We start from the raw sequence: 24,362 nt of genomic DNA on the forward strand, positions 1-24,362 counted from the left end.
CACCATACTTATTCTAAGGGGATCATTCTCAAGCTCTGTTTTAACAGGTTCATACTTTGACTTAGCTGTAATGCCTGATCCCCATAATATTCTTATCCTCTGTATCTGATTCATTACAAAGCCCTACAAATTCCTCTCAGAAGTTCCCCGAATATATTTCCTCTTCTATGTTCTTACTGATACTTTCTCAGCTGAGGCACCACCATGTTTCTTTGAACTAGTATTGTAATAATGTCCTTATTATTTTTCAAACAATTAACTAGATTCATTGGTAGATCATGAATTAATTGTGTGTTCATTGATCGCTAATTTTGAAAGAGTAAAAAAGGATAGAATGGATTATAACAGAAAATGACAGTGTTCCTTGAACATCACTTTAAGAAAATTTGTTGAAGACTTCCATATATGTGTGCATGATTAGTAGCCATAGTCGGGAAAACAATACGAGGAGTAAATCATGATATAAAATCGATTCTATTACTAATCATCTTGTGAAAAGATATTAAAAGACACTGCTGTAACCAGTTGCTTGCCACAAGGACTGTCAACTTTATCAATTCTCTGTTTCAGAGATAGTGTTTTGATATTTACAATGTACATTTAATCATGTTGTGAACCTAACCAAACATCTTCAGTAGTTTCAGTCAAGATTCCTAATTGGATCTTCCACAACTATTCCCTCCCCTACTCAGAATTTTTGTTTTTTACATCCTATTGCCTATCTTAGATTCAAATATTATCAGACTCCCTATGTCTTTGTTTATTTGTATTCCTTTATTTATGTTGACGTCTCTGCCTGAAACTACCTCCCTCCCTAAGACACCCTAGCCCTAAGCCTGAAAAAGTCGTATTTGTTCTTAAAAACCAATGATTAATATCCATTTCAATGCTTTACCTAATTTCCCAGGCCAAATTGATTGTTTCCACCACTCTGGTGTAAAAGTACTTACCCTTATCTATATTCTACTATATATTAAACTCTGACATATTTTGTTACTTGTCCAGGGATTGACATCTTTAATAAGTTAGTAAAGCTACACATAATAATAATGAGAGCTTATGTCCTGCCTTTGCCTTATCATCAGTGGCTAGTTCTGTGAGTACCTTTAATAAAGCAATTTGGACATTGTTAGTGTAACAATTTATTTCCTTCATCAGAGTGTGATCATCTGAAAAGTCAAAACTTGCTCTTTATATTTGTATCTGAACTTTCTGATAAAGCACTGAATGAAGAAGTGGAGAACAATTATAAGGAAGGTGAAAGTTATAATTATACATAACTGGAAACAATAGGCACTGACAAGTATATCTGTGTTTGGCTTTGGAGTACATTTATTTACCTATGTCTTATTTACAGATAAATATGATAGTTGAAAAATAACAAGTACTTTAAACCAAAAACTGTAGCTGTATTTTGAAAATCTGTGGAAGGATAGATCTACTGACCATTTGCTAATGTCCATTTCATGTCAAAGAGAAATGATAACGATAATATTTCACATTAATAGCAATCATACCATCGACACTAGGTGTTATCATCTTACTTTCTGCTATGATCTGAATGTCATCACTTTTTTCCTCCTCTAATATCTTCCTCATTTAGGGTGCCTTCTCTTTCATATACTTTTTTGTCTGTTTATTATTATGGTCTTTCCAAGTGTTAATATGCTCATGTTTCTATACTTCTTAGTATTTTTCTCTTCTGTTTATAACAATGACAACAAAACTCAAACAAACAAACAAAAAAGCAAACCAACATAACAACAAACTCCAACGGTCCCTCTTGGACTATAAGATTTCATGCAAATTCTTAACATGATGTAATGATCCTTCAACATTTAAAGTCAGCATGTCTTGGCATTTTCCCTTGAACGTTCATTATGAACCTAACAAGAGGGTGGTCTCAAATTCTGTCTTATCTTTTATTATTATTATTATATTTTAAGTTCTAGGGTAGATGTGCACAACATGCAGGTTTGTTACATATGTATACATGTGCCATGTTGGTGTGCTACACCCATTAACTCGTCATTTACTTTAGGTATTTTTCCTAATGCTCTCCCTCCCCCTCCCACACCATGACTGGCTCTGGTGTGTGATGCTCCCCACCCTGTGTCCAAGTGTTCTCATTGTTCAATTCCCACCTGTGAGTGAGAACATGCAGTGTTTGGTTTTCTGTCCGTGTGATAGTTTGCTCAGAATGATGGTTTCCAGTTTCATCCATGTCCCTACAAAGGACATGGACTCATCCTATTTTATGGCTGCATAATATTCCATGGTGTATATGTGCCACATTTTCTTAATCCTGTCTATCATTGATGGACATTTGGGTTGGTTCCAAGTCTTTGCTATTGTGAATAGTCTTATCTTAAGATCATGGAAAGTATTTGTCTGTGTGCTTACAGGTCCCATTGCCTCAGATTCCTCTTCTTCACATTTTGAATAATCATTCAGATGTACAATGATTTAATTTTATTTATAAGGCTTTGGAAGACATTATTAACTTGATTTTTGGAAAAGCTGTTTTCAGTTTACATTTCCAAATGCATTTTACGGGAGTGCCAACATCAATGTAACTTTTCACTGACTAGTAAACATTTTAAAAATCTTTGTTAGACTTACATATGAAAAATTGTTTACAATCTTTGCTTTAGAAAATGGGTGAAAATTTAAAACGTTTTAAAATTTTAGATAGTTTATGGTCATCATTTCCATTTTTTAAAATTTTTACTTGTAGATAAAATAATGTCTGTGTGAGGAGTAATATAATTAGAAATAAAGAACTGTACCTCTCATCACAACTTATATTTCATATTTCATGTGTAGTTTTAAGTTAAATTTTAAAGATCATAATTAGAAAAACATATAAATCATATTTCTACATATGACACAAATTTTGCATTTAAAATCAATAAACAAAAATCACAATTTAGTTTTATGCAAATTATAAAATTTCATGGATCAAAAACATGAACAAGGTATTAAGCAAAAGTACTGGAGAAAATGTGTGTAGCAAATATTAGCTAAGCAATGTTACTATTCCTAAACTATAAGTGGTTTTTTTTTAGTAGTAATTTTTCAAATAATCATTCTAGTGCCCTAGACTTGGCTCTCTATTATGGACTTAGTTGTTTGCTATTTGCTGTTTGAGTTAAAGAAATACATATCCTCTGTGAGATAGAAGGATAAAGCCTTAAAGCCTGATCTTAGTTATTTCTTGCCTTCTGCTAGCTTTTGAATGTGTTTGCTCTTGCTTCTCTAGTTCTTTTAATTGTGATGTTAGGGTGTCAGTTTGAGATCTTTCCAGCTTTCTCTTGTGGGCATTTAGTGCTATAAATTTCCATCTACACACTGCTTTAAATGTGTACCAGAGATTCTGGTATGCTGTATCTTTGTTCTCACTGATTTCAAAGAACATCTTTATTTCTACCTTCATTTTGTTATGTACCCAGTAGTCATTCAGGAGCAGGTTGTTCAGTTTCCATGTAGTTGAGCGGTTTTGATTGATTTTCTTAGTCCTGAGTTCTAGTTTGATTGCACTGTGGTCTGAGAGACAGTTTGTTATAATTTCTGCTCTTTTACATTTGCTGAGGAGTGCTTTACTTCCAACACATGGTCAATTTTAGAATAGGTGTGATGTGGTGCTGAAAAGAATGTATATTCTGTTGATTTGGGGTGGAGAGTTCTGTAGATGTGTATTAGGTCCGCTTGGTGCAGAGATGAGTTCAATTCCTGGATATCCTTGTTAACTTTCTGTCTCGTTGATCTGCCTAATGTTGACAGTGGGGTGTTAAAGTCTCCCATTATTATTGTATGGGAGTCTAAGTCTCTTTGTAAGTCTCTAAGGACTTGCTTTATGAATCTGGGTGCTCCTGTATTGGGTGCATATATATTTAGGAAAGTTAGCTCTTCCTGTTGAATTGATCCCTTTACCATTATGTAATGGCCTTCTTTCTCTCTTTTGATCTTTGATGGTTTAAAGTCTGTTTTATCAGAGACTAGCATTGCAACCCCTGCTTTTTTTTGTTCTCCATTTGCTTGGTAGATTTTCCTCCATCCCTTTATTTTGAGCCTATGTGTGTCTGCATGTGAGATGGGTCTCCTGAATACAGCAAAAATAAAGGTCTTGACTCTTTATCCAATTTGCCATTCTGTCTCTTTTAATTGGACCATTTTGTCCATTTACATTTAAGTTAAATATTGTTATGCATGAACTTGATCCTGTCATTGTGATATTAGCTGGTTATTTTGCACATTAGTTGTTGCAGTTTCTTCCTAGCATCAATGGTCTTTACATTTTGGCATGTTTTTGCAATGGCTGGGACCAGTTGTTCCTTTCCATGTTTAGTGCTTCCTTCAGGATCTCTTGTAGGCCAGGCCTGGTGGTGACAAAATCTCTAAGCATTTGCTTGTCTGTAAAGGATTTTATTTCTCCTTCTAAGATCAGAGCAGAACTGAAGGAGATAGAGACAAAAAACCCTCCAAAAAAATCAATGAATCCAGGAGCTGGTTTTTTGAAAAGATCAACAAAATTGATAGACTGCTAGCAAGATTAATAAAGAAGAAAACAGAGAAGAATCAAATAAATGCAATAAAAAATGATAAAGGATATATCACCACTGATCCCACAGAAATACAAACTACCATCAGAGAATACTATAAACACCTCTATGCAAATGAAGTAGAAAACCTAGAAGAAATGGATAATTTCCTGGACACTTACACTCTCCCAAGACTAAACCAGAAAGAAGCTGAATCCCTGAATAGACCAATAGCAGGCTCTGAAATTGAGGCAATAATTAATAGCCTACCAACCAAAAAAAGTCCAGGACCAGATGGATTCACAGCCGAATTCTACTAGAGGTACAAGGAGGATCTGGTATCCTTCCTTCTAAAACTATTCCAATCAATAGAAAAAGAGGGAATCCTCCCTAACTCATTTTATGAGGCCAACATCATCCTAATACCAAAGCCTGGCAGAGACACAACAAAAAAAGAGAATTTTAGACCAATCTCCCTGATGAACATCGATGCAAAAATCCTCAATAAAATACTGGCAAACCGAATCCAGCAGCACGTCAAAAAGCTTATCCACCATAATCAAATGGGCTTCATCCCTGGGATGCAAGGCTGGTTCAACATTCGCAAATCAATAAACGTAATCCAGCATATAAACAGAACCAAAGACAAAAATCACATGATTATCTCAATAGATGCAGAAAAAGCCTTTGACAAAATTCAACAGTCCTTCATGCTGAAAACTCTCAATAAATTTGGTATTGATGGAACGTATCTCAAAATAATAAGAGCTATTTATGACAAACCCACAGCCAATATCATACAGAATGGGCAAAAACTGGAAAAATTCCCTTTGAAAACTGGCACAAGACAGGGATGCCCTCTCTCACCACTCCTATTCAACATAGTGTTGGAAGCTCTGGCTAGGGCAATCAGGCAAGAGAAAGAAATAAAGGGTATTCAATTAGGAAAAAAAGAAGTTAAATTATCCCTGTTTGCAGATGACATAATTGTATATTTAGAAAACCCCATTTGGGTCTCAGCCCAAAATCTCCTTAAGCTGATAAGAAACTTCAGCAAAGTCTCAGGATACAAAATCAATGTGCAAAAATAACAGGCATTCTTATACACCAGTAACAGGCAAACAGAGAGCCAAATCATGAATGAACTTCCATTCACAATAGCTTCAAAGAGAATAAAATACCTAGGAATCCAACTTACAAGGGATGTAAAGGACCTCTTCAAGGAGAACTACAAACCACTGTGCAGTGAAATAAAAGAGGACACAAGCAAATGGAAGAACATACCATGCTCATGGATAGGAAGAATCAATATTGTGAATACGGCCATACTGCCCAAGGTAATTTATTGATTCAGTGTCATCCCCCTAAGCTACCAATGACTTTCTTCACAGAAATGGAAAAAAACTGCTTTAAAGTTCATGTGGAACCAGAAAGACCTCGCATTGCCAAGACAATCCTAAACCAAAAGAACAAAGCTGGAGGCATCACGCTACCTGACTTCAAACTATACTACAAGGCTACAGTAACCAAAATGGCATGGTACTGGTACCAAAACAGAGATATAGTCCAATGGAACAGAACAGAGTCCTCAGAAATAATACCACACATCTACAGCCATCTGATCTTTGACAAACCTGAGAAAAATAAGAAATGGGGACCCTATTTAATAAATGCTGCTGTGAAAATTGGCTAGCCATAAGTAGAAAGCTGAAACTGGATGCTTTCCTTACTCCTTATATGAAAATTAATTCAAGATGGAATAGAGACTTAAATGTCAGACCTAAAACCATAAAAACCCTACAACAAAACCTAGGTAATACCATTCAGGACATAGGCATGGGCAAGGACTTCGTGTCTAAAACACCAAAAGCAATGGGAACAAAAGCTAAAATTGACAAATGGGATCTAATTAAACTAAAGAGTTTCTGCACAGCAAAAGAAACTACCATCAGGGTGAACAGGCAACCTACAGAATGGGAGAAAATTTTTGCAATCTACTCATCTGACAAAGGGCTAATATCCAGAACCTACAAAGAACTCAAACAAATTTACCAGAAAAAAATAAAGAACCCCATCAAAAAGCGGGCAAAGGATATGAACAGACATTTCTCAAAAGAAGACATGCCTACAGCCAACAGATACATGAAAAAATGCTTGTCATCACTGACCATCAGAGAAATGCAAATCAAAACCGCAACGAGATACCATCTCACACCAGTTAGAATGACAATCACTAAAAAGTCAGGAAACAACAGGTGCTGGAGAGGATGTGGAGAAATAGGAACACTTTTACACTGTTGGTGGGATTGTAAGCTGGTTCAACCATTGTGGAAAACAGTATGGTGATTCCTCAAGGATCTACAAGTAGAAATACCATATGACCCAGCCATCCCATTACTGGGGATATACCCAAAGGAATATAAATCATGCTGCTATAAAGACACATGCACACGTATGTTTATTGCAGCACTATTCACAATAGCAAAGACTTGGAATCAACCCAAATGTCCATCAGTGACAGACTGTATTAAGAAAATGTGGCACATATACACCCTGGAATACTATGCAGCCATAAAAAAGGATGAGTTTGTGTCCTTTGTAGGGACATGGATGCAGCTGGAAGCCATCATTCTCAGCAAACTATCACAAGAAGAGAAAACCAAACACCACATGTTCTCACTCATAGGTGGGAATTGAACAATGAGATTACCTGGACTCTGGAAGGGGAACATCACATACCGGGGCCTATTACGGGGAGGGGGGAGGGGGGAGGGATTGCAATGGGAGTTATACCTGATGTAAATGACGAGTTGATGGGTGCTGACGAGTTGATGGGTGCAGCACACCAACATGGCACAAGTATACATATGTAACAAACCTGCACGTTGTGCACATGTACCATAGAACTTGAAGTATAATAATAAAAAAAAAAATTAAAAAAAAAGCCTTACGGCCATTCATTGTGAACATGTAGAAAAAGAAAAGATATTTTTTCTGTTCCAGAAAAGTCTATTTTCTTGTAAAAGAGTTAGCATTCAAAGAAAGTCAAGAAGGTGATTTAAAGCTTGCTGTAAATTATCCACCAGTGGAGAATAAAGAATTGATTGAGTTATAAAAATGCATTGTACCAGGGAAAGTTTGTCTTCTTATTCATATCAGACAGTGATAATTTGCATCTGTAGTCAGCAGGCTTCCCTTTTAGCCATGGCTGTTAGAAAATGCAGTGCCAATTTTAAGTTTTACCTATGACAATGAACTCAAACAAGATGTCCTTTAGCATCACTCATTATCAGTTTCATGTTATAGTTTGTGCTTTTCTTTACTATGTTCTCATCTGATAAGTGAGAAAATCACTCTGCTGTTAACCAGCCTATTATTATTGACCTCACTGAACAGTGAAAATACTGATGGTTTTCTAATATTACATTTATAGTAATTAATAGGAACCCAGGTTTTCTGATTCCTAATCTTTAGAACGTTTCACTGTACCACTCTTCATAGTTCCGTATTTTCTTGTAAAGGTTTAAATTATCTTTATATATGCTTTCTCTTATGTACTAATGTTGAAATTCAGTGTGTTAAAAATTCTGGCAGCAGATACAAACCAAAATTTTCTCAACTCCTACATTAATTTTCTCATTCATTTATCCATTCAATAAATAAATTCTATATACCTCAATGTATCAGGTTTTTCTTATCAGTTATATTCTTTTTTGAAAAAAAATGTATTCACTCTTTATTTTTTGTTTATAATTGACACATAATAATCCTATATATTTACAGGGTACAGTGTGATGTTTCAATGCCTGTGTAGGTTATATAACGATCAAATCAAAGTAATTACCATATTCATCAGTTTAAACATTTTTTTCATTTCTTTCTGGTGATAACATTCAAAAATTTTTCTTGTACCTATCTTGAAATATACAATACATTGTAACTTTCTATAGTCATCCTACTGTGTAATAGACACCATAATTTATCCTTTTTGTCTGATAGGATTTAGCTGTCTCCCAACTCACATCTCATCTTGAATTGTAGTTCTCATAACCCTCAGGTGTCATGAGAGGAACCAGATAGAGATAGTTGATTCATGGAGGGAGTTTCCTTCATCCTGTTCTTGTGATAGTGAGTGACTTCTCAAGAGATCTGATGGTTTTATAAGGGGCTTCCCTCTTTGCTGGGCACTCATTCTTTCCTGCCACCCTGTGAAGAGGTGCTTTCCACCATTACTGTAAGTTTCCTGAGGCCTGCCAACCATTCGGAATTGTGAGTCAAGACTCTTTTCTTTATAAATTACCCAGTCTTGGGTATTTACTTATTAGCAACGTGAGAATGGACTAAACTGTCTAACTGTGATTTTGTACCTGTTGACCAACCTCAGTGTACCAATCTTGGTGCTAGGTCCTAAAGATATAGGCTAAAAAAAATATCAGACATAGTGGGAGCTCCAACGTGCCTAAGGCATATTGTTTAGGCCAGCACAGCTCAAACCTTAATGCACATAAGAATCACCTGGGCACTGTAATCAAATGCACATGCTGACTCAGCAGACCAGGTGCAAGTTCTGACATTCTGTAGGTCTAACAAGCTTCCAGGTGATAATGCTGGTCATCTAAGACCACACTTTGAGTAGCAAGTATTTACTTACATAAATACGTACACAAGTAAGTGGCCCTCTCAATTGATATCTTATTGCTGTTTTTGATTTATAAGGAAAAATATGTACCAAGAATAAATTAGGAGGAAAGCAGTCAAGGAGAGCAAAAGTTGCAGGAAAGGCACTGAAGATGTTGGTTAAGAAATTAAAAAGGAGTAAATAGAAGATAGTGATTTAATCTAGAGGGAAGATGAGAAGACAGAATGGAGAAAAGGTAAGCAGAAAGAAATAAGTAAATAAAGAAACTTAAGTTAGAAATTCCAACTAATTAGCCAAAAGTGGCAAAAGAAAGTGTTTTGTAGCTCTTAATTGATTTCTGACTAACTGTCTCTAAAAAGACTCACTACCTCTAGCACCTTTGTTGAAACAAAGTAAGGAGTGGTATTTGATGGTTAAAGAATATTAGATGCCAATTGCAATTGTTAATCATTGCCTCCCTCAGAGTCCACCATGTAACACCAAAGACCATGCAGGGCCAGATTTTCTTGTTACCAAGGGGAAATAGGGTTTCTTTTCTGTGAGGAACCAGTACTGAAGTGCTGCTTGAGAGTTTCTACAATCCACAGCTAGCCCAGAAAAAGGAAAGAATTTACCACCACTTTTCCAACAATAGTGGGGAAAAAGGAGACTAGGAGTGATGAAATGAGACTTTGCTCTTTGCCATCACTCAAAATCACTATTAGGAAATATATGAATATTTTTTATTGAAAACCACTGTTGTGAAATTATTAAGTATAGCTAATACAAATATTAGAATGTGCTTTTTTGAAGATACTCATGAGAGTAGATTATGTAAAAACTTGAAAGATAACTAGAGAAAAAGTTTAAAAGCACTTTAAGGATTGCTTTGCAAAATTCAAAACAATTTTCACAACCAACAAATTAAATTCCGTAATGTAAGATAGGCACTATTACATTAATTTCAAAACTACTCAAAGAGAAAGAATCTAAGAAAAGTTCAAAAGACAATTTATACAGATTGTATGAGGGAATCTTTCTAAACTTGTTTTTCTTTACCTATGGTGATATATAAATGATATATGCAATCTTTCAAACTCTCAATTCTTGAAATTTTACAGCACACTTTTCGATAAATAAGTATACATGGTGGGGTAAACTTGAGGCAAGGATTTTGTAGGACACCGTCATGGCTCACTGAAGCCTCAACCTCCTGGGGTCAAGTGGTTCTCTCACCTCAGTCTCCCGAGTAGCTGAGACTACAGGCACATACCACTACACCTGGCTAATTTTTAAATTTTTTGTAGAGATGGAGTTTCATCATGTTGCCAAGGCTGGTCTCAAACTCCTGGAATCAAGCAATCTTCCCACCTAGGCCTCACAAAGTGCTGGGATAACAGGTATGAGCCACTGTGCCCAGCTTCTATCTGTTATCTCTGTTTATCGTCTATCTATCTCTATTTTTATATTTAGCACATTAGACAATCCAAGTGCAAAATTTAAAAAATTATATCAATTGGACAATTTTTCTAATGCTTACCAGTTTTTATTTAACTTAATAAAGATTCTACTCTTATCATTATTCCACTTTTTGTGGCATTAAAAAGGATTGTTTAAGTTAAATTCAGCTCAGATATGGTAATAGACTATCCCATGAACTATATGTAAAAATCTCAAAGTGGGTCAAAGTATTCTACAGTACAGGTACGGTAGAAACCGCCATGGTTTTAGTCAGTTGAGTATTTTTCAACCCCTTATGATGATTACTGAATCTGTTAATAGTTAATCATATACGGTGTGTAGATGTTGGCGGTGTTCTTGTTGGTCTGTAGCAGAATGTCAGACAGCTTATGGCACTTAACTAAAACTTTAAAGTTACTAATGATTTCTTCTTAAAATTTATTATGTGTGATATCTAAAGATTAGTAACCTAATTAGTTATCCTGAAATATCTCAAAGACTTCAGACAAAGTTCTGAGTGGGAACACCTCATTCAGCATTGGAAGCATACTTTAACTTCTCTTTCAAACATTCTTTTAGTCCCTCTGCATTGTTGGAAATAATAAACCTGGCCATAGTCAAATATTTTAAATGTGTTATATGTCTTTGGAGACTCTGAATTGTAGTGATTATTTCTCACCCGACACAGCACCAGCTATCCTTTAAGAATGAATGTATAAAAAATAAAAATAAAAAAGAAACACTCTCCAGTGTACCTAAGATAATATTTTCAAAACATTTTTAAAAGATTCCGATCTGAAAATCTTTCAACGTGGTGCTTTTAGAGATAATATTCTACTGCTAAACGTATGTTTAACAGATGCTTGTGTTTGACTTTGTCCCCTATTAAGGTGTAGTCATTTACAAATGTTTTGATGCATTCATTGTATTGGTAGCTGGACATCTTATCTTCTGTGGTATATAACCAGATAGGATAAATGTAATACTCTTGAACAACATAGCATAAGAAATCTCATTGCTATTATAGTTTCTCTAGAGTTGATTTTTTGCTCTTGACTTTGTATAATAGATTTTGTTTTACATTCTTATTTATATCACTTTGTTGTAAAATTCTAGATCCTTTGAATTAGAATACTCATAATATGAGTATCTTGCAAGATAGAATAGCTAATTTCATAACTTTTTAGGAGGTTTTGTTTTGTATTAAGGATGACCTCTGGAAGAATGTATTTAACGTGTTAATTAATACCTTAAAAGTCCCCTGAAATTAATAGATAAATTAAATGGAAAGAGTCCTCATGGCAAAAAACAAAAAGAATGAATGTAGATGTTCATTTCTGTAATTGGGCACTGTTCATGACTGGCTCTTGGTTGGTACTCATGAAATTTTATTGTATAGATAAAATAATGTAACAAGTGTTAGTGCCTTTGATAAAATAAACTTAGTGTTTATCTTTTAGCAGGTAATTTTCTCTTTAAATGTTTATAGGAAAAATATACAACCAATTTATTTCAGTTGATAGACTTTTCATTAATATGGACTCTGGTTGAGACAAATTTTAGGGAACTAGTTCTAGAGGTTCCTAAATTTACTAATGTTAAAAGTAGTAGTATCAAGTAGTGTTTTAGTGTTTTACAATTTTAAAATCACATATATTTTACCTTCTTCTGCACACATCATTACTATTGATATTAGAAGTGTAGCATTAGTCAACTGATTATTGGAATTTTTCTCTTATTAGGTTAATAAAACAAATATATAAAACCTAAAACTATACTCCTCTGTACTTAATAATACCAGAAATACAGATGTTATTTGAAGGATAAAAGAAATTATCCCAGAGATGAAAAAGAGAATATGAGAGATTGAATTATATATGTAAATGAACATTCTTTTGTACAGAATCCCATAGGGGAAAATCATCATTTTCTGCAGTTTTAAGATAGCGCATTGAGAGTATTCAGAATTCCTATCAATCTTTGAAGAGATAGGTCTAAGGAATAATATCAAAACAGTATTTTCTCTTATGCTCCCATTTGCTTGTTTTCTCAAGCAGGTGAGAAATGGTATATAAACGGCACATCAATGCCCAACCAAATTTGTCAAAATTTTGCTTGTCTGTAATCATATGATTAAATCTTAATATTACAAGGACGTTATTTTTTACAAACCTTTCTTATGAGAGCGGACTGTAGGACAAGAAGATATCTTTAACCTAGTCAATGACTGGCTTCCTTTGTTTTTCTATCTTAGCCAATCTTCTTTCCTTGAAACATGGCATTTGCTATTTAAGGAATCTTGTAAAAACACTTGGTGTTTTTAGGGTTTCACATATAAAAACATTGATCACAGTGTATTTAAAATTCTTACGTAAATTGTGGTTTTAGACATTTTTGTTAAGAAATAAGAATTTTACTCTTATGATTATTTTTTCTGTTATTAGGGATATATGTTCATGAGACCTAAATTTTATAAATTAGTTCAATGTTGAGTCACTCAGTAGGCAATGAAAATTGAGTTTTAATTTATTTTCTTATTTTTCCTTTTTTTTTTTTTTAACTTTAAGCATCACATAATGATATTGACAAGGACTCCCTTTTTTTGAAACACCCCACTAAAACCATTATTTAATACAATTGATTAATTAATGATAAAAACATCCACTAAGAGACTATCTTGGTTTATAAAGTTAGAGGTCAACTTGAGTATAATACCTGGGTAAATCTTAGCCTTAAGGAGTTACTGCACGAATTAGTGACCACTGCAAGTAGACCAAGTATAATTTATCTCTCCCTCTCTCTTTCAACAAACTTACTATGTTAAAGGAAAAGTAAGAAACAAAAAACTGGAAACACAGACTATAAAACCAACCATCCAACGAATCAATTGGATCTACAGCTACGCAGATATATACACATCTCCAGGATAATAAAAAATTCTAGAGATCCTAAAAATTACTACTAAAATTTTGTAATAATTTTAACCAGTTCAATGTGGCTAGGAAACTATTTGAAGAAAGAATAATTAGAATTGATTAAATTTGAAGCAAAAATTCTCCGTACCTTCTATGGTAGAGGAGACACATTTGTAGTAACAAAGGGCTACACACACTCTTGGGGAAGGAAATGTATTTGTCACACAAATAATGAGTCAGAAGGCAGCAAGAAGAACAAGAGTTGTAAGGAAGAATGGAAGTCTGGTATGACAACAGGTCATTGAAGATCTCATGTCCACAATGAAGTGACTGGTTTGTTTATGTTCATAAGTCAGATTAGAATTTTGTATTTTCAAGGGTTATTACAAATCTAAGAATATTAAGAGGTAGCACAATATGACCTTCAAAATAGAAAATAGATATCATACTACGGGAAAAGGTAGTACCAGAAGAAATAATCCAAAGTCTATTGGTTGAACACTTACATATGATTTTGGAGAGCTTCTATTCTTAAAATTATTACCAAAATAGTCTTTGATTTTTGTTTCATATACTTTATATTTAAATTACTTACGGTCACACTCTCCACCTATCAATTACAAATTGGCATTCGTGAGCTGAAATTAACTGCTGTCTTTGGGAAAACTGGTTGGCATTGGATTCTGTTTTACTCTTCCGTCTTTACTATGCCTCAAATAATGACTTGATTTTGAATATTCAAATGACTATTAATGAACCTTTGAAAAGGATCTAACTTACAGGGAGTTTAGGCACTGGGAGAGTTTGGTTCATTATTAATATTGCCAGACATAGCACCTCATTTTTCGGCTTGATGGTTTGAAGAATATATTCTTAGGAGTGGCCTAATGAATAAAATGAGAAAAATGAAGTTGCATGCCTCTTGGCAAGAAGTGACAATCTTTATTCAGAAATGACAAAGTTATTTATTTATTTATTTATTTTTTAATGGGGTTTCACTCTTGTTATCTAGGCTGGAGTACAAGGGTGCAAGGGAGTGATCTCTGATCGTAGCATCAGTCTTCTGGGTTCAAGAGATTCTCCTACCTCAGCCTCCCAAGTAGCTAGGATTACAGGCATGCACCACCACGCCTAGCTAATTTTGTATTTTTAGAAGAGATGTGATTTCTCCATGTTGGTCAGGCTGAGGTTGGTCTTGAACTCCTGACCTCAGGTGATCCGCCTGCCTCAGCCTCCCAAAGTGCTGGGATTACAGACATGAGCCAGTGTGCCGGGCTGCAAAGTTTTTATTCCCAGGCATTACTTTTGCTCATTTTTTGTTCGTAATGATGACTCTTAAGTGCTAATTGAACTTTGATACAAACACCAACTACTTAATAATGACCAACTATCAGTGTTTTGCTTATTGCTTCCTACAGTAAAGGAACATATTTTTCAGCTCATAGGTACTGAGAAAAGTTTTCAAATATCTCCACAATTAAACATTGTGGAATACAGTAAGTGATCACATACAATTTCATAACAAAATGATAAAATTAAACTCAAGGGAATGAATTTCTCAACTAGCTATTAAGTAACAAAAGATGATTTTTCTGTAGATATTGTTTCTAAAATGTAGATACATTCGAAAATGTTCATTAACAAATCTAATTTTTTGTGGTAAATCAGAAATTTTGTCGTAGAATATTGTAGATTAGATTATATGGTAGGCAGTACCACATGTTTTGCTTGGTGAGATGGTGAGACAAAATGCAAACAACAGATGCCAAATCTGTAATCCCTTACTCCGTGAAAGACAGTATAGCCCTAGCAAATAATTCAATCTACAAAATTTTGACCTCTATTTTGGGAAAGTAGTAAAAATATAGAAAAAATCAAAAATGATCATGGTGATAATTTCTGTGCCTTCACTAAGATGCTTATCTTTACCTTTCTATACTTCTTGATAAGTCTGGAATACAATTATGAACTTGAATTGGTCACTATTTAGTTCTTATTTAATAGCTCTTTTAAGATAATCATAGCTGCTAAAAATATCAAGAGACTCCTAAACTCCTAGTTCTAAATGTACTCTGCCATTTACTAATTTTCAAGCACAAATCAGTAAGTTCTATGGCTATTCAACTCATTTCTACATTGCAAGTTTATAGAGAAAGGTTTAGAATTTTTTCTTGAAAGTTAAACTCATAAATTTTGAATTTATATAGCCCAATATATTTGCCCTCAAGTTTATTATCATCTTTAAATATAATATAAAGGAATGTTTTATCTTTAAAGAAATAATAGAGATGTTGTGTCTTTAAAGGAATAATATAATAGAGATGACAATAATTTAGAAAAACAAAACTAGTTACAAAAAGATTTCAGATGTGCACATGTAAAGTAGCCTCCACCCTACAACATTTCTCTAGGTTGTAAGGCACTGAGTTTACGTAAATTCAACTTCATGCCAATTGTTTCATAAGATACATTCTATACATTTGGAATTGTAACTATATACTGTAAGTTTAAAAATATATTAATACGAGAAAATGAAGAGGCATGCAAAGCAGAGATCCTCATGTTTTACTTGGTGAGATGGTGGGCTAAAAGGCAAGCAACAGATGCCAAATATATATTACTCCATGAAAGACAGAGTAAGATAGCTTCTGCATTTACTGTAGGAAGAATTTGCATCCTGCTCCGAAAGTTGGTCACCTAAGGTTTTAGAGGAGATGATGACTAGATGAGCTGTAGTTTTGGATGAGATGATGTGACAGCCATTCATCCCAGACAACCAAGTACATTATTATGGTAATACTGAAGTTTATATAAGGGATTATCATTCATACAAGGTGGAATGGATGATGGAAGACCCTGATAGAACACTTTTCTCGCTCCTCTCCCTCCCTCTCTCTTTTACTTCCTTCCTCCTTCCCTCTCTTCTTTTCTTTCTTACTACATGCCTTCTTGCTTACCTCTAGCAAATATTGATGGAATATATAAATATGTCAGACTTTTTGCCAGGGTCTGAGATTAAAAAAATGATTAAATGCAGACAAAACTTGTCTTGCATATTCTAGTTGAAAAGATAAACAATAAAGAAACATACAATGCAAAAATAAATACATACATGGAAGGGTAAAGAGATAGTGAGAAATATGGTGATAGTGGTAGGGGGTGTTTCTGCTATTACAGTCAGGGAAGACTTGCAGAGGATATTCTGTACAAGCATAGACCCTCATCGTTTCCCCCAAATGAGGGGTAAAACCACCCATAGGTATGTGGCAAAGAGGATTTCAGGGAAAATGACTGGCAGGAACATCATCTGTCCCTGAAGCTTCAGATTACCTCATTTATTGTTACTGGCAAGATATTAGTACTTTATAGAGTGTGGTAAGAAGCTGCTTTATGATAGTGACTTCGGCTTTGGGGACAGGAAGCAAGAATGCAACCAGGCACATCAGTTAAGGAATTGTTGGAGAGTTCTAATCAAGAGATGATGTTGGCTTTTACCAGGGTGACAGCAGTGGACGTTATGAAAAATCATTTGACTCCTGATATATTTTGAAGGTAATATCTATAGAATTTGCTGATTAATTGGTGATAGAATGCGAAGAAGAAAAAGGAGTCAAGGCACTTTTATAGTAATTTCAATTTTTCTCATTCATATTTACCATACAATAATTAAATACGATATTTGTATGTGCCTGTGGGTGTGTATATGAATCTGACACTCTAAGATTTAATTATGTGAGTTAGATATACATAAAACACATATATCTACATTCACTAAACTTCTACCTTATAGTGAATTAAGTGTCAACTCCCCATATATATGCTTTTCAAAGATGCAGATTCTTGCTCCCCTCTAAAATTTCTGATTTTGTATGCAGGTAAGACTCATGTAGGAAAGTCACCAACAGTGGGAGGTAGACTGAAGTAGTTGTAGATTACAGAAATGAGTTTACAGATTACAGAAAAATTGTAGATTACAGAAAAATTCACAGTGATGTTCCAAAGTCAAAAATATAAATTAAAACTACAGCAAGCTTATCTTGTTTTTTAAGTTCATCAACTCTGTTTGAATTGTCGAAGAACTCTTGTATTACAAAGTATAGAGGTAAGTCTACTTTGAATTGAGAAAGTTAGTATTTTGTGTGGCATATATTCTTATATAATACCTCTCATTTTAGTTCATCTGAGGTCATCTGTTCTCTGGGAAGAGAAAGCGCCTGGAAACTACCAATAAGAGAAAATTCTAATTTGTTAACTATTTCAACGTTATTCTCAAAGCTTTAAAAGAATTTTTTTCACACTAGCTAATATTACTAGTTATCTAGGCAAGGAATTTTACCTTTAAAGTTTGGATGTATATATATTTTATAACACTCATGAAATTTGAAAGAAAGTAAAGCACACATTGCACACAGAAAAAGTATAAGGTCAAAATACAACTATTGACTCAATGAGGTTCTCACTTGATATAGTTTAGCTGGGTCCCCTCCCAAATCTCATCTTGAATTGTATTCCCATAATTCCCATGTGTTGTTGGAGGGTCCTGGTGGCAGATAATTTGAATCATGGGGGTGGTTTCACCCACAATGTTCTCATGGTAGTGAGCAAGTCTCATGAGATCTAATGGTTTTATCAGGGGTTTCCGCTTTTGCATCTTCCCCAGTTTTTCTTTCCGCCACCATGTAAGAAGGGCCTTTCACCTCCACCTCCCACCATGATTCTGAGGTCTTTCCAGCCATGTGGAATTGTAAGTCCAATTAAACCTCTTTTTCTTCCCAGTCTCGGGTATGTCTTTATCAGCAGCATGAATACAAACTAATACAGTAAATTAGTACCAGTAGAGTGGGGTATTTCTGAAAAAAAAAATACCCAAAAATGTGAAAGCGACTTTGGAAATGTGTAACAGGCAGAGGTTGGAACAGTTTGGAGGGCTCAGAACAAGACAGGAAAATGTGGGAAAGTTTGAAACTTTCTAGAGACTTGTAGAATGGCATTGACCAAAAGCTGATAGCAATATGGATAATAAGGTCCAGGCTGAGGTGATCTCAGATGGAGATGAGGAACTTGTTGGGAACTGGAACAAAGGTGACTCTTTTTATGTTTTAGCAAAAAGACTGGTGGCATTTTGCCCCTGCTCTAGAGATTCGTGGAACTTTGAACTTGAGAGAAATGATTTAGGGTATCTGGCAGAAGAAATTTCTAAGTAGTAAAGCATTCAAGAGGTGATGTGGGTGGTGGTAAAGGCACTCAGTTTTACAAGGGAAACTGAATAAAATAAAAGTTTGGAAAATTTGTAGCCTGACAATGTGATAGAAAAGAAAAACCCATTTTCTGGGGAGAAATTCAAGCTGGCTGCAGAATTTTTCATAAGTAATGAGGAGCCGAATGTTAATCCCTAAGACAATGGGGAAAATGTCTCCAAGGCATGTCAGAGGTCTTCACAGCAGCCCCTCCCATCACAGACCTGGAGACCTAGGAGAAAATGGTTTCATGGGCTGGGCCCAGGATCCCTGTATGCAGCCTAGGGACTTGGTGCACTGCATCCCAGTTGCTCCAGCCATGGCTGAAAGGGGCCAATGTAGAGCACAGGCTGTGGCTTCAGAGGGTGTAGGCCCCAAGCATTTGCAGCTCCCGTTTGGTGTTGAGCCTGTGAGTGCACAGAACTCAAGAATTCTGGTTTGGGAACCTGAGCCTAGATTTCTGAAAATGTATGGAAATGCCTAGATGCCTAGGCAGAAGTTTGCTGCAGGAGTGGGGTGCTCATGGATAACCTCTGCAAGGGCAGTGTGAAAGGGAAATGTGAGGTTGGAGCACCCCCCCACACACAATCCCTACTGGGGCACTGCCTAGTGGAGCTGTAAGAAGAGGGCCACCATCCTTCAGACCCCAGAATGGTAGATCCACAGACAGCTTGCACCGTTTACCTGGAAAAACTGCACTCAATGCTAGCACGTGAAAGAAACTAGATGGGAGGCTATATCCTTCAAAGCCACAGGGGCGGAGCTGCCCAAGACCATGGGAAACCTGCTCTTGCATCAGCATGACCTAGACATGAGACCTGGCATCAAAGGAGATCATTTTGGAGCTTTAAAATTTGACTGCCCCACTGGATTTTAGACTAGCATGGGCCCTGTAACCTTTTTGTTTTGGCCAATTTCTCCCATTTAGAATGGCTGTATTTACCCAATAACTATACTCCCATCGTATCTAGGAACTAGCTTGCTTTTGATTTTACAGGCTCATAGGCAGAAGGGACTTGTCTTGTCTCAGATGGAACTTTGGACTGTGGACTTTTGGGTTAATTCTGAAATGAGTCAAGACTTTGGGGGACTGTTGGGAAGGCATGACTGGTTTTGAAATGTGAGGACATGAGATTTGGAGGTGCTGGGGTGGAATGATATGGTTTGGCTGTGTCCCCACCTAAATCTTATCTCAAATTGTACTCCCATAATCCCCATGTATTGTACGAGGGACTGCTGGGAGATAATTTGAATAATGGGGACAGTTTTCCCCATACTGTTCTCGTGGTAGTGAATAAGTCTTACGAGATCTGATGGGTTTCAGGGGTTTCTGCTTTTTCATCTCCCTCATTTTCTCTTGCTGCTGCCATGTAAGAAGTGCCTTTTACCTCCCACCATGATTCTGAAGCCTCCCAGCCATGTGGAACTGTAAGTCCAATTCAACCTCTTTTTCTTCCCAGTCTCAGGTATGCCCTTATAAGCAGCATGAAAACAGACCACTTAAGGAAGTGCTAATGATATTCTGCTGGAAAATTAGATCTGTTGATTGACAATAGAGGACAAGAAACTAAGAACAGACATTCAAATCCATCTGATAGTTAGCAAATAAGGTAGATAAAGAATCTAGGAGTCACAGAATATGGGGTAAAAACAGTTAAACCAGTTTACTGTACATCACTGGAGTTGGGTTACTATAGGAATGATCAAAGAATATTCCAAATTGAAGTTGGAGTGCATTAATATACGGCAGATTATAGGGTTTTAAATCTAAAAAGTAGGCATGAAATTACGTGCCTAAAACATAAAATGAAGAGAAAATATGTGTACAATATCAAGTTCTAGGCATTTTGCTGAAGTAGCACCAGAGTAGCTTAGTAGTGATCTAAATGCCCAGTAGTCCATAGTAGAATTGTGAAAGCAATACTATCAAGTGGCCAGTTGTTGCTTGGCCAGTGAAAGAGAAAATAGTCTTCAATTTTAGAATAAGAGGGGTGGACAGAAAGATTTTTTGAGATCAGAATTTTATTCACGGGTTGACTACATCCCAGAAATCTGGAAACCTATAGGCTTGCCATAGCCAATTACAGGTAAGTGAGATATAGTGCAGGCTGTATAACTTCTAGAAAATGAAGGCAGGAAAAGTGAAAATGAGAGGTGGTAGTATAAAGCAAGGTTGGCCACCAGCCACTCTTAAGACAGAGAAAGAGTGTAAGAACCTACTTATTAGACACACAATTCCACGTGAGATAAGAACTCAGTAGTTTAGGAATTGGAATAATGCAAAATCCCAGTCAATAGAAACTGGAGTAACAAAGCCAGATCAGGAAGCAATAAGGAAATGACGTAAACTTTGGGGACTACTGCCATCAGGCCTCTAACGTTACCCACATGTAAAAGCAGTCTTCATTTTGGAGTCACAGCTGGGGCTAAATCTAACAACTTGGCCCCCAGTGTCAAAGTTTAGAGGGATGCAGAAATAAAAAGTCATTTAGACTCTATTTTCCTTCAGTATTATCACCTTTTAAAATTCCCTATTGTGATTGCTGAAATCCTTACATTGCAACAATTTTGATTATGCCTTGACATCGTTACTTCTTTATTTTACCTGCCTTATGATTTAGTCACATCAGAAATTCTAGAGGTCTTACATTTTTTCACAGCTATACTTCGCATAGACTTCAACATTTGAAGCTCCTGATTTCCACTTCCATTGCCATTCCCTCATCAAATTTTTTACATCCTCTTTCTATACAGTTGTCTTTGTTTATATCTACTTGTTCACAAGGTTTCTCTCATAGTCTAATTAGTTTAAGATTTCGAGTTTTAAAAGGCTAAATTGATTTCATATTAATCTCTGACCCTGCACCCAAGAGAGAAAAGGAAAGATAATAAGGAAAAATGTTTGCAGTTTTATTTGCTGTTATATATTTTCTTCACTTGATAATGCTTGGGTGTGATTTTTCATGACTTTTTTTTTTTAAAGTAGTTGCCTATTTATGATTTAATACATACATAATTAGTTATCTTTCCTTTTAAGACTTTATTTCAAAAATATTCAAAAATATTCAAAATATTCAAAAATAATGTATTCCAGCATATCTTCAAGAGACTGTGTTTTTCAACATGTCAACTCAGCATACTTTCCTTCCATCTTTAAGTTGTACTATTTCATATTTCAATATCCATGTTTCATTCATTTAGCTAATTTTTCTAAGGAACTAAAACAATCCAAAAAAACTGTACAGATATAAAAATTGACCATTAAAAACTGCTTACATTTATGATGTGATTATAATTCCATTTCTAATGTTGAGTTTTTTCAGTTAATAGATTAATCAAACACACAATTCATCAAATGTCTTTTAACCATTAATGAAAAACAAACATGCATGCTTAATTATGTAAGAAAACCATAAAACTCAAATATACTAACATACACAAATATCACATATAAAGAGAAATTAAAGAAATATGGCTCAGGATATCAAATATAAACTTGTTAAACTATGTTCTTACTACCTCTTAGATAATTATTAATAAAAAGTAACATTAACATAAATCTATTACATCATTCCATAGTAATACTGATAATCTTTATACACCAAATACAATCACACAAAACTATAGAATATGAAGAAGAGATACTAAGAAAAAAGTTTGTGTGGAATATTAAATTTAATAAAATTTCCATTTGCCTCCTCCCTCACCAAAAAAAGCTGTGTGAATCTTGTTGCTGTGACGAGATCACTTTTTCTTTCAACTATGCAATAATTATGATATTCTCTTCCAGAGTAAATGCAATTTAAATGTTACACAGAAAAGGATATCATAGACATATATTTGTTTGAGCTTTTAGTAGTACTTTAAAATTTTCTAACAGTTTTCTATCCCCAAGTAAAATGTCTTTGAAAAACTTACAATCTCAAAAAACAGAAGAAGACTCACCTTATTACAAAATTGTGACTGTCAATCTCCTTTCCACATTCACTGTCTAGCAGAATGCCAGAATTTCCAACAACAGCACAGGTCTTAAACCTGCGATTCTTCATTGGTGAAACTTCAGGTAGGAGGCTATGTAGATCATGAGAAATATTTAATGTCCGGCGCCTATCAAGCACATAGTGTATGACATCACCAGGCTTAAAACTGCTCTTGACCACTGAGACATCTCGTTCTGCATCTAAGAAACGAAGTATGTTCTTCCTGTGTTTGAAATACAAGCGAAGTTTTTATATTACCATCAGCATATCCAAGAACTGGTGGTGTCATTTAAAAAGTAACATAAGAAAAAATACAAATTGGCAAACTATTAATCTTAGATTACCAAACTGATAAGCTATGAATCTTAAGTGGTGATTAAACCAATGAATTAAGTCGATTCTATAAGAAATAAAATTTTAAAAATCATTTTCACAGATTCTTCATGACTGTGTACATAAATATAGTATATACATCTATTTGTGGAGTTATAAAGAGCACTCCAGTTATCAAAATATATAGAAAAATTGGTTTATTAAGTAGAACACAGATGCCATGACTTGACTGAATAGTTATTCTGCTAGCTTCAGCCTATTTTGATAGTCATAAATGTTGTTTAATATCATCTAGTTAAGGTGGAGAGAAATAATTTGAGATTGTTTTTGATTGTATCACAGTTAATGCTATTAAAAGGAATGAACTTCTCAAACTTATATACATTTATACATATATGTATATTATAATTATCTAAAGAAGAATTAAAACTATAGCAATAAATATATATGCAACTTTTCTCTAAGATCAAGAGTCTGGGAAATAAGATGGATACTTCAAAGACAAAATGAATAGATAGGACATTGGATTGTGTGTGGCCGAGGTAGCTAATTATTCCTTAGTTTCCTTTCTTCTCTCTTTCCTTCTAATATTTGAACCTCCTAAGTTTTATCTGGCCACATGGATGCTCAGCTAGAATATTTGCAAGTCTCAAAACCCAAGTAGAGCTCAGCTGGGTCATGCAAGTTAGTTTTCTTAATTAAATAGGATATGAGTGGATCATGTGAGTTTATGTGAGAAATAAAGAAATTTCCTACTTGTCTGGCCACTAAATTTTAAGGTTACTTTTTTGGTCGATACTTAGCCTAGCCCATACCTAATACATAAATTGATAACAGATTGAGAGCTACATGAACATAAATATATACATATGCTTAGGTAGATGATGGAAAATGATTATATATATATATATACACACACACACAAATATATATATATACACACACTATATATGTATAATTATTATACTATACATATATATAGCTGGCTGGAAAACTGATGATCCTTGGCATGATATAGAAAAGCACCTGATACAAATGCTGTCTGCAATAATTGGGAAGTTGTGCCATACATCTAATAAATATGTTGGTCTTGGAAAATTGTTTAAAATGTGTCTGTATGTTGGTTTATGTTAGTTTCTCCTTTTAGCAAGGCACTAAAAGAGGTGAAGTCAGGCATAAAATAGCCAACTAACTTGCAGGCTGAGATAAAAGAGAATACATATCTAGCAGTGCCTGTAATCTGAACTGTGTGAGAGTCTATTGATTGGGACCTTTTA

The 24,362-nt window shown here is 34.9% G+C and overlaps 1 protein-coding gene across 1 annotated transcript in view; it reads right to left on the reverse strand.

Moving 5' to 3' along the window:
* Nucleotides 1-24,362, reverse strand: part of ST8SIA4 (ST8 alpha-N-acetyl-neuraminide alpha-2,8-sialyltransferase 4) — a 100,506-nt gene that overhangs the window by 60,706 nt on the left and 15,438 nt on the right. The window contains 1 exon segment of the mRNA XM_023212217.2: nucleotides 22,718-22,975. Coding sequence (XP_023067985.1) covers nucleotides 22,718-22,975 — 258 coding nt within the window.

This window comes from Piliocolobus tephrosceles, chromosome 4 (genome assembly GCF_002776525.5).
Source record: "Piliocolobus tephrosceles isolate RC106 chromosome 4, ASM277652v3, whole genome shotgun sequence".
Lineage (NCBI taxonomy): Eukaryota > Metazoa > Chordata > Mammalia > Primates > Cercopithecidae > Piliocolobus > Piliocolobus tephrosceles.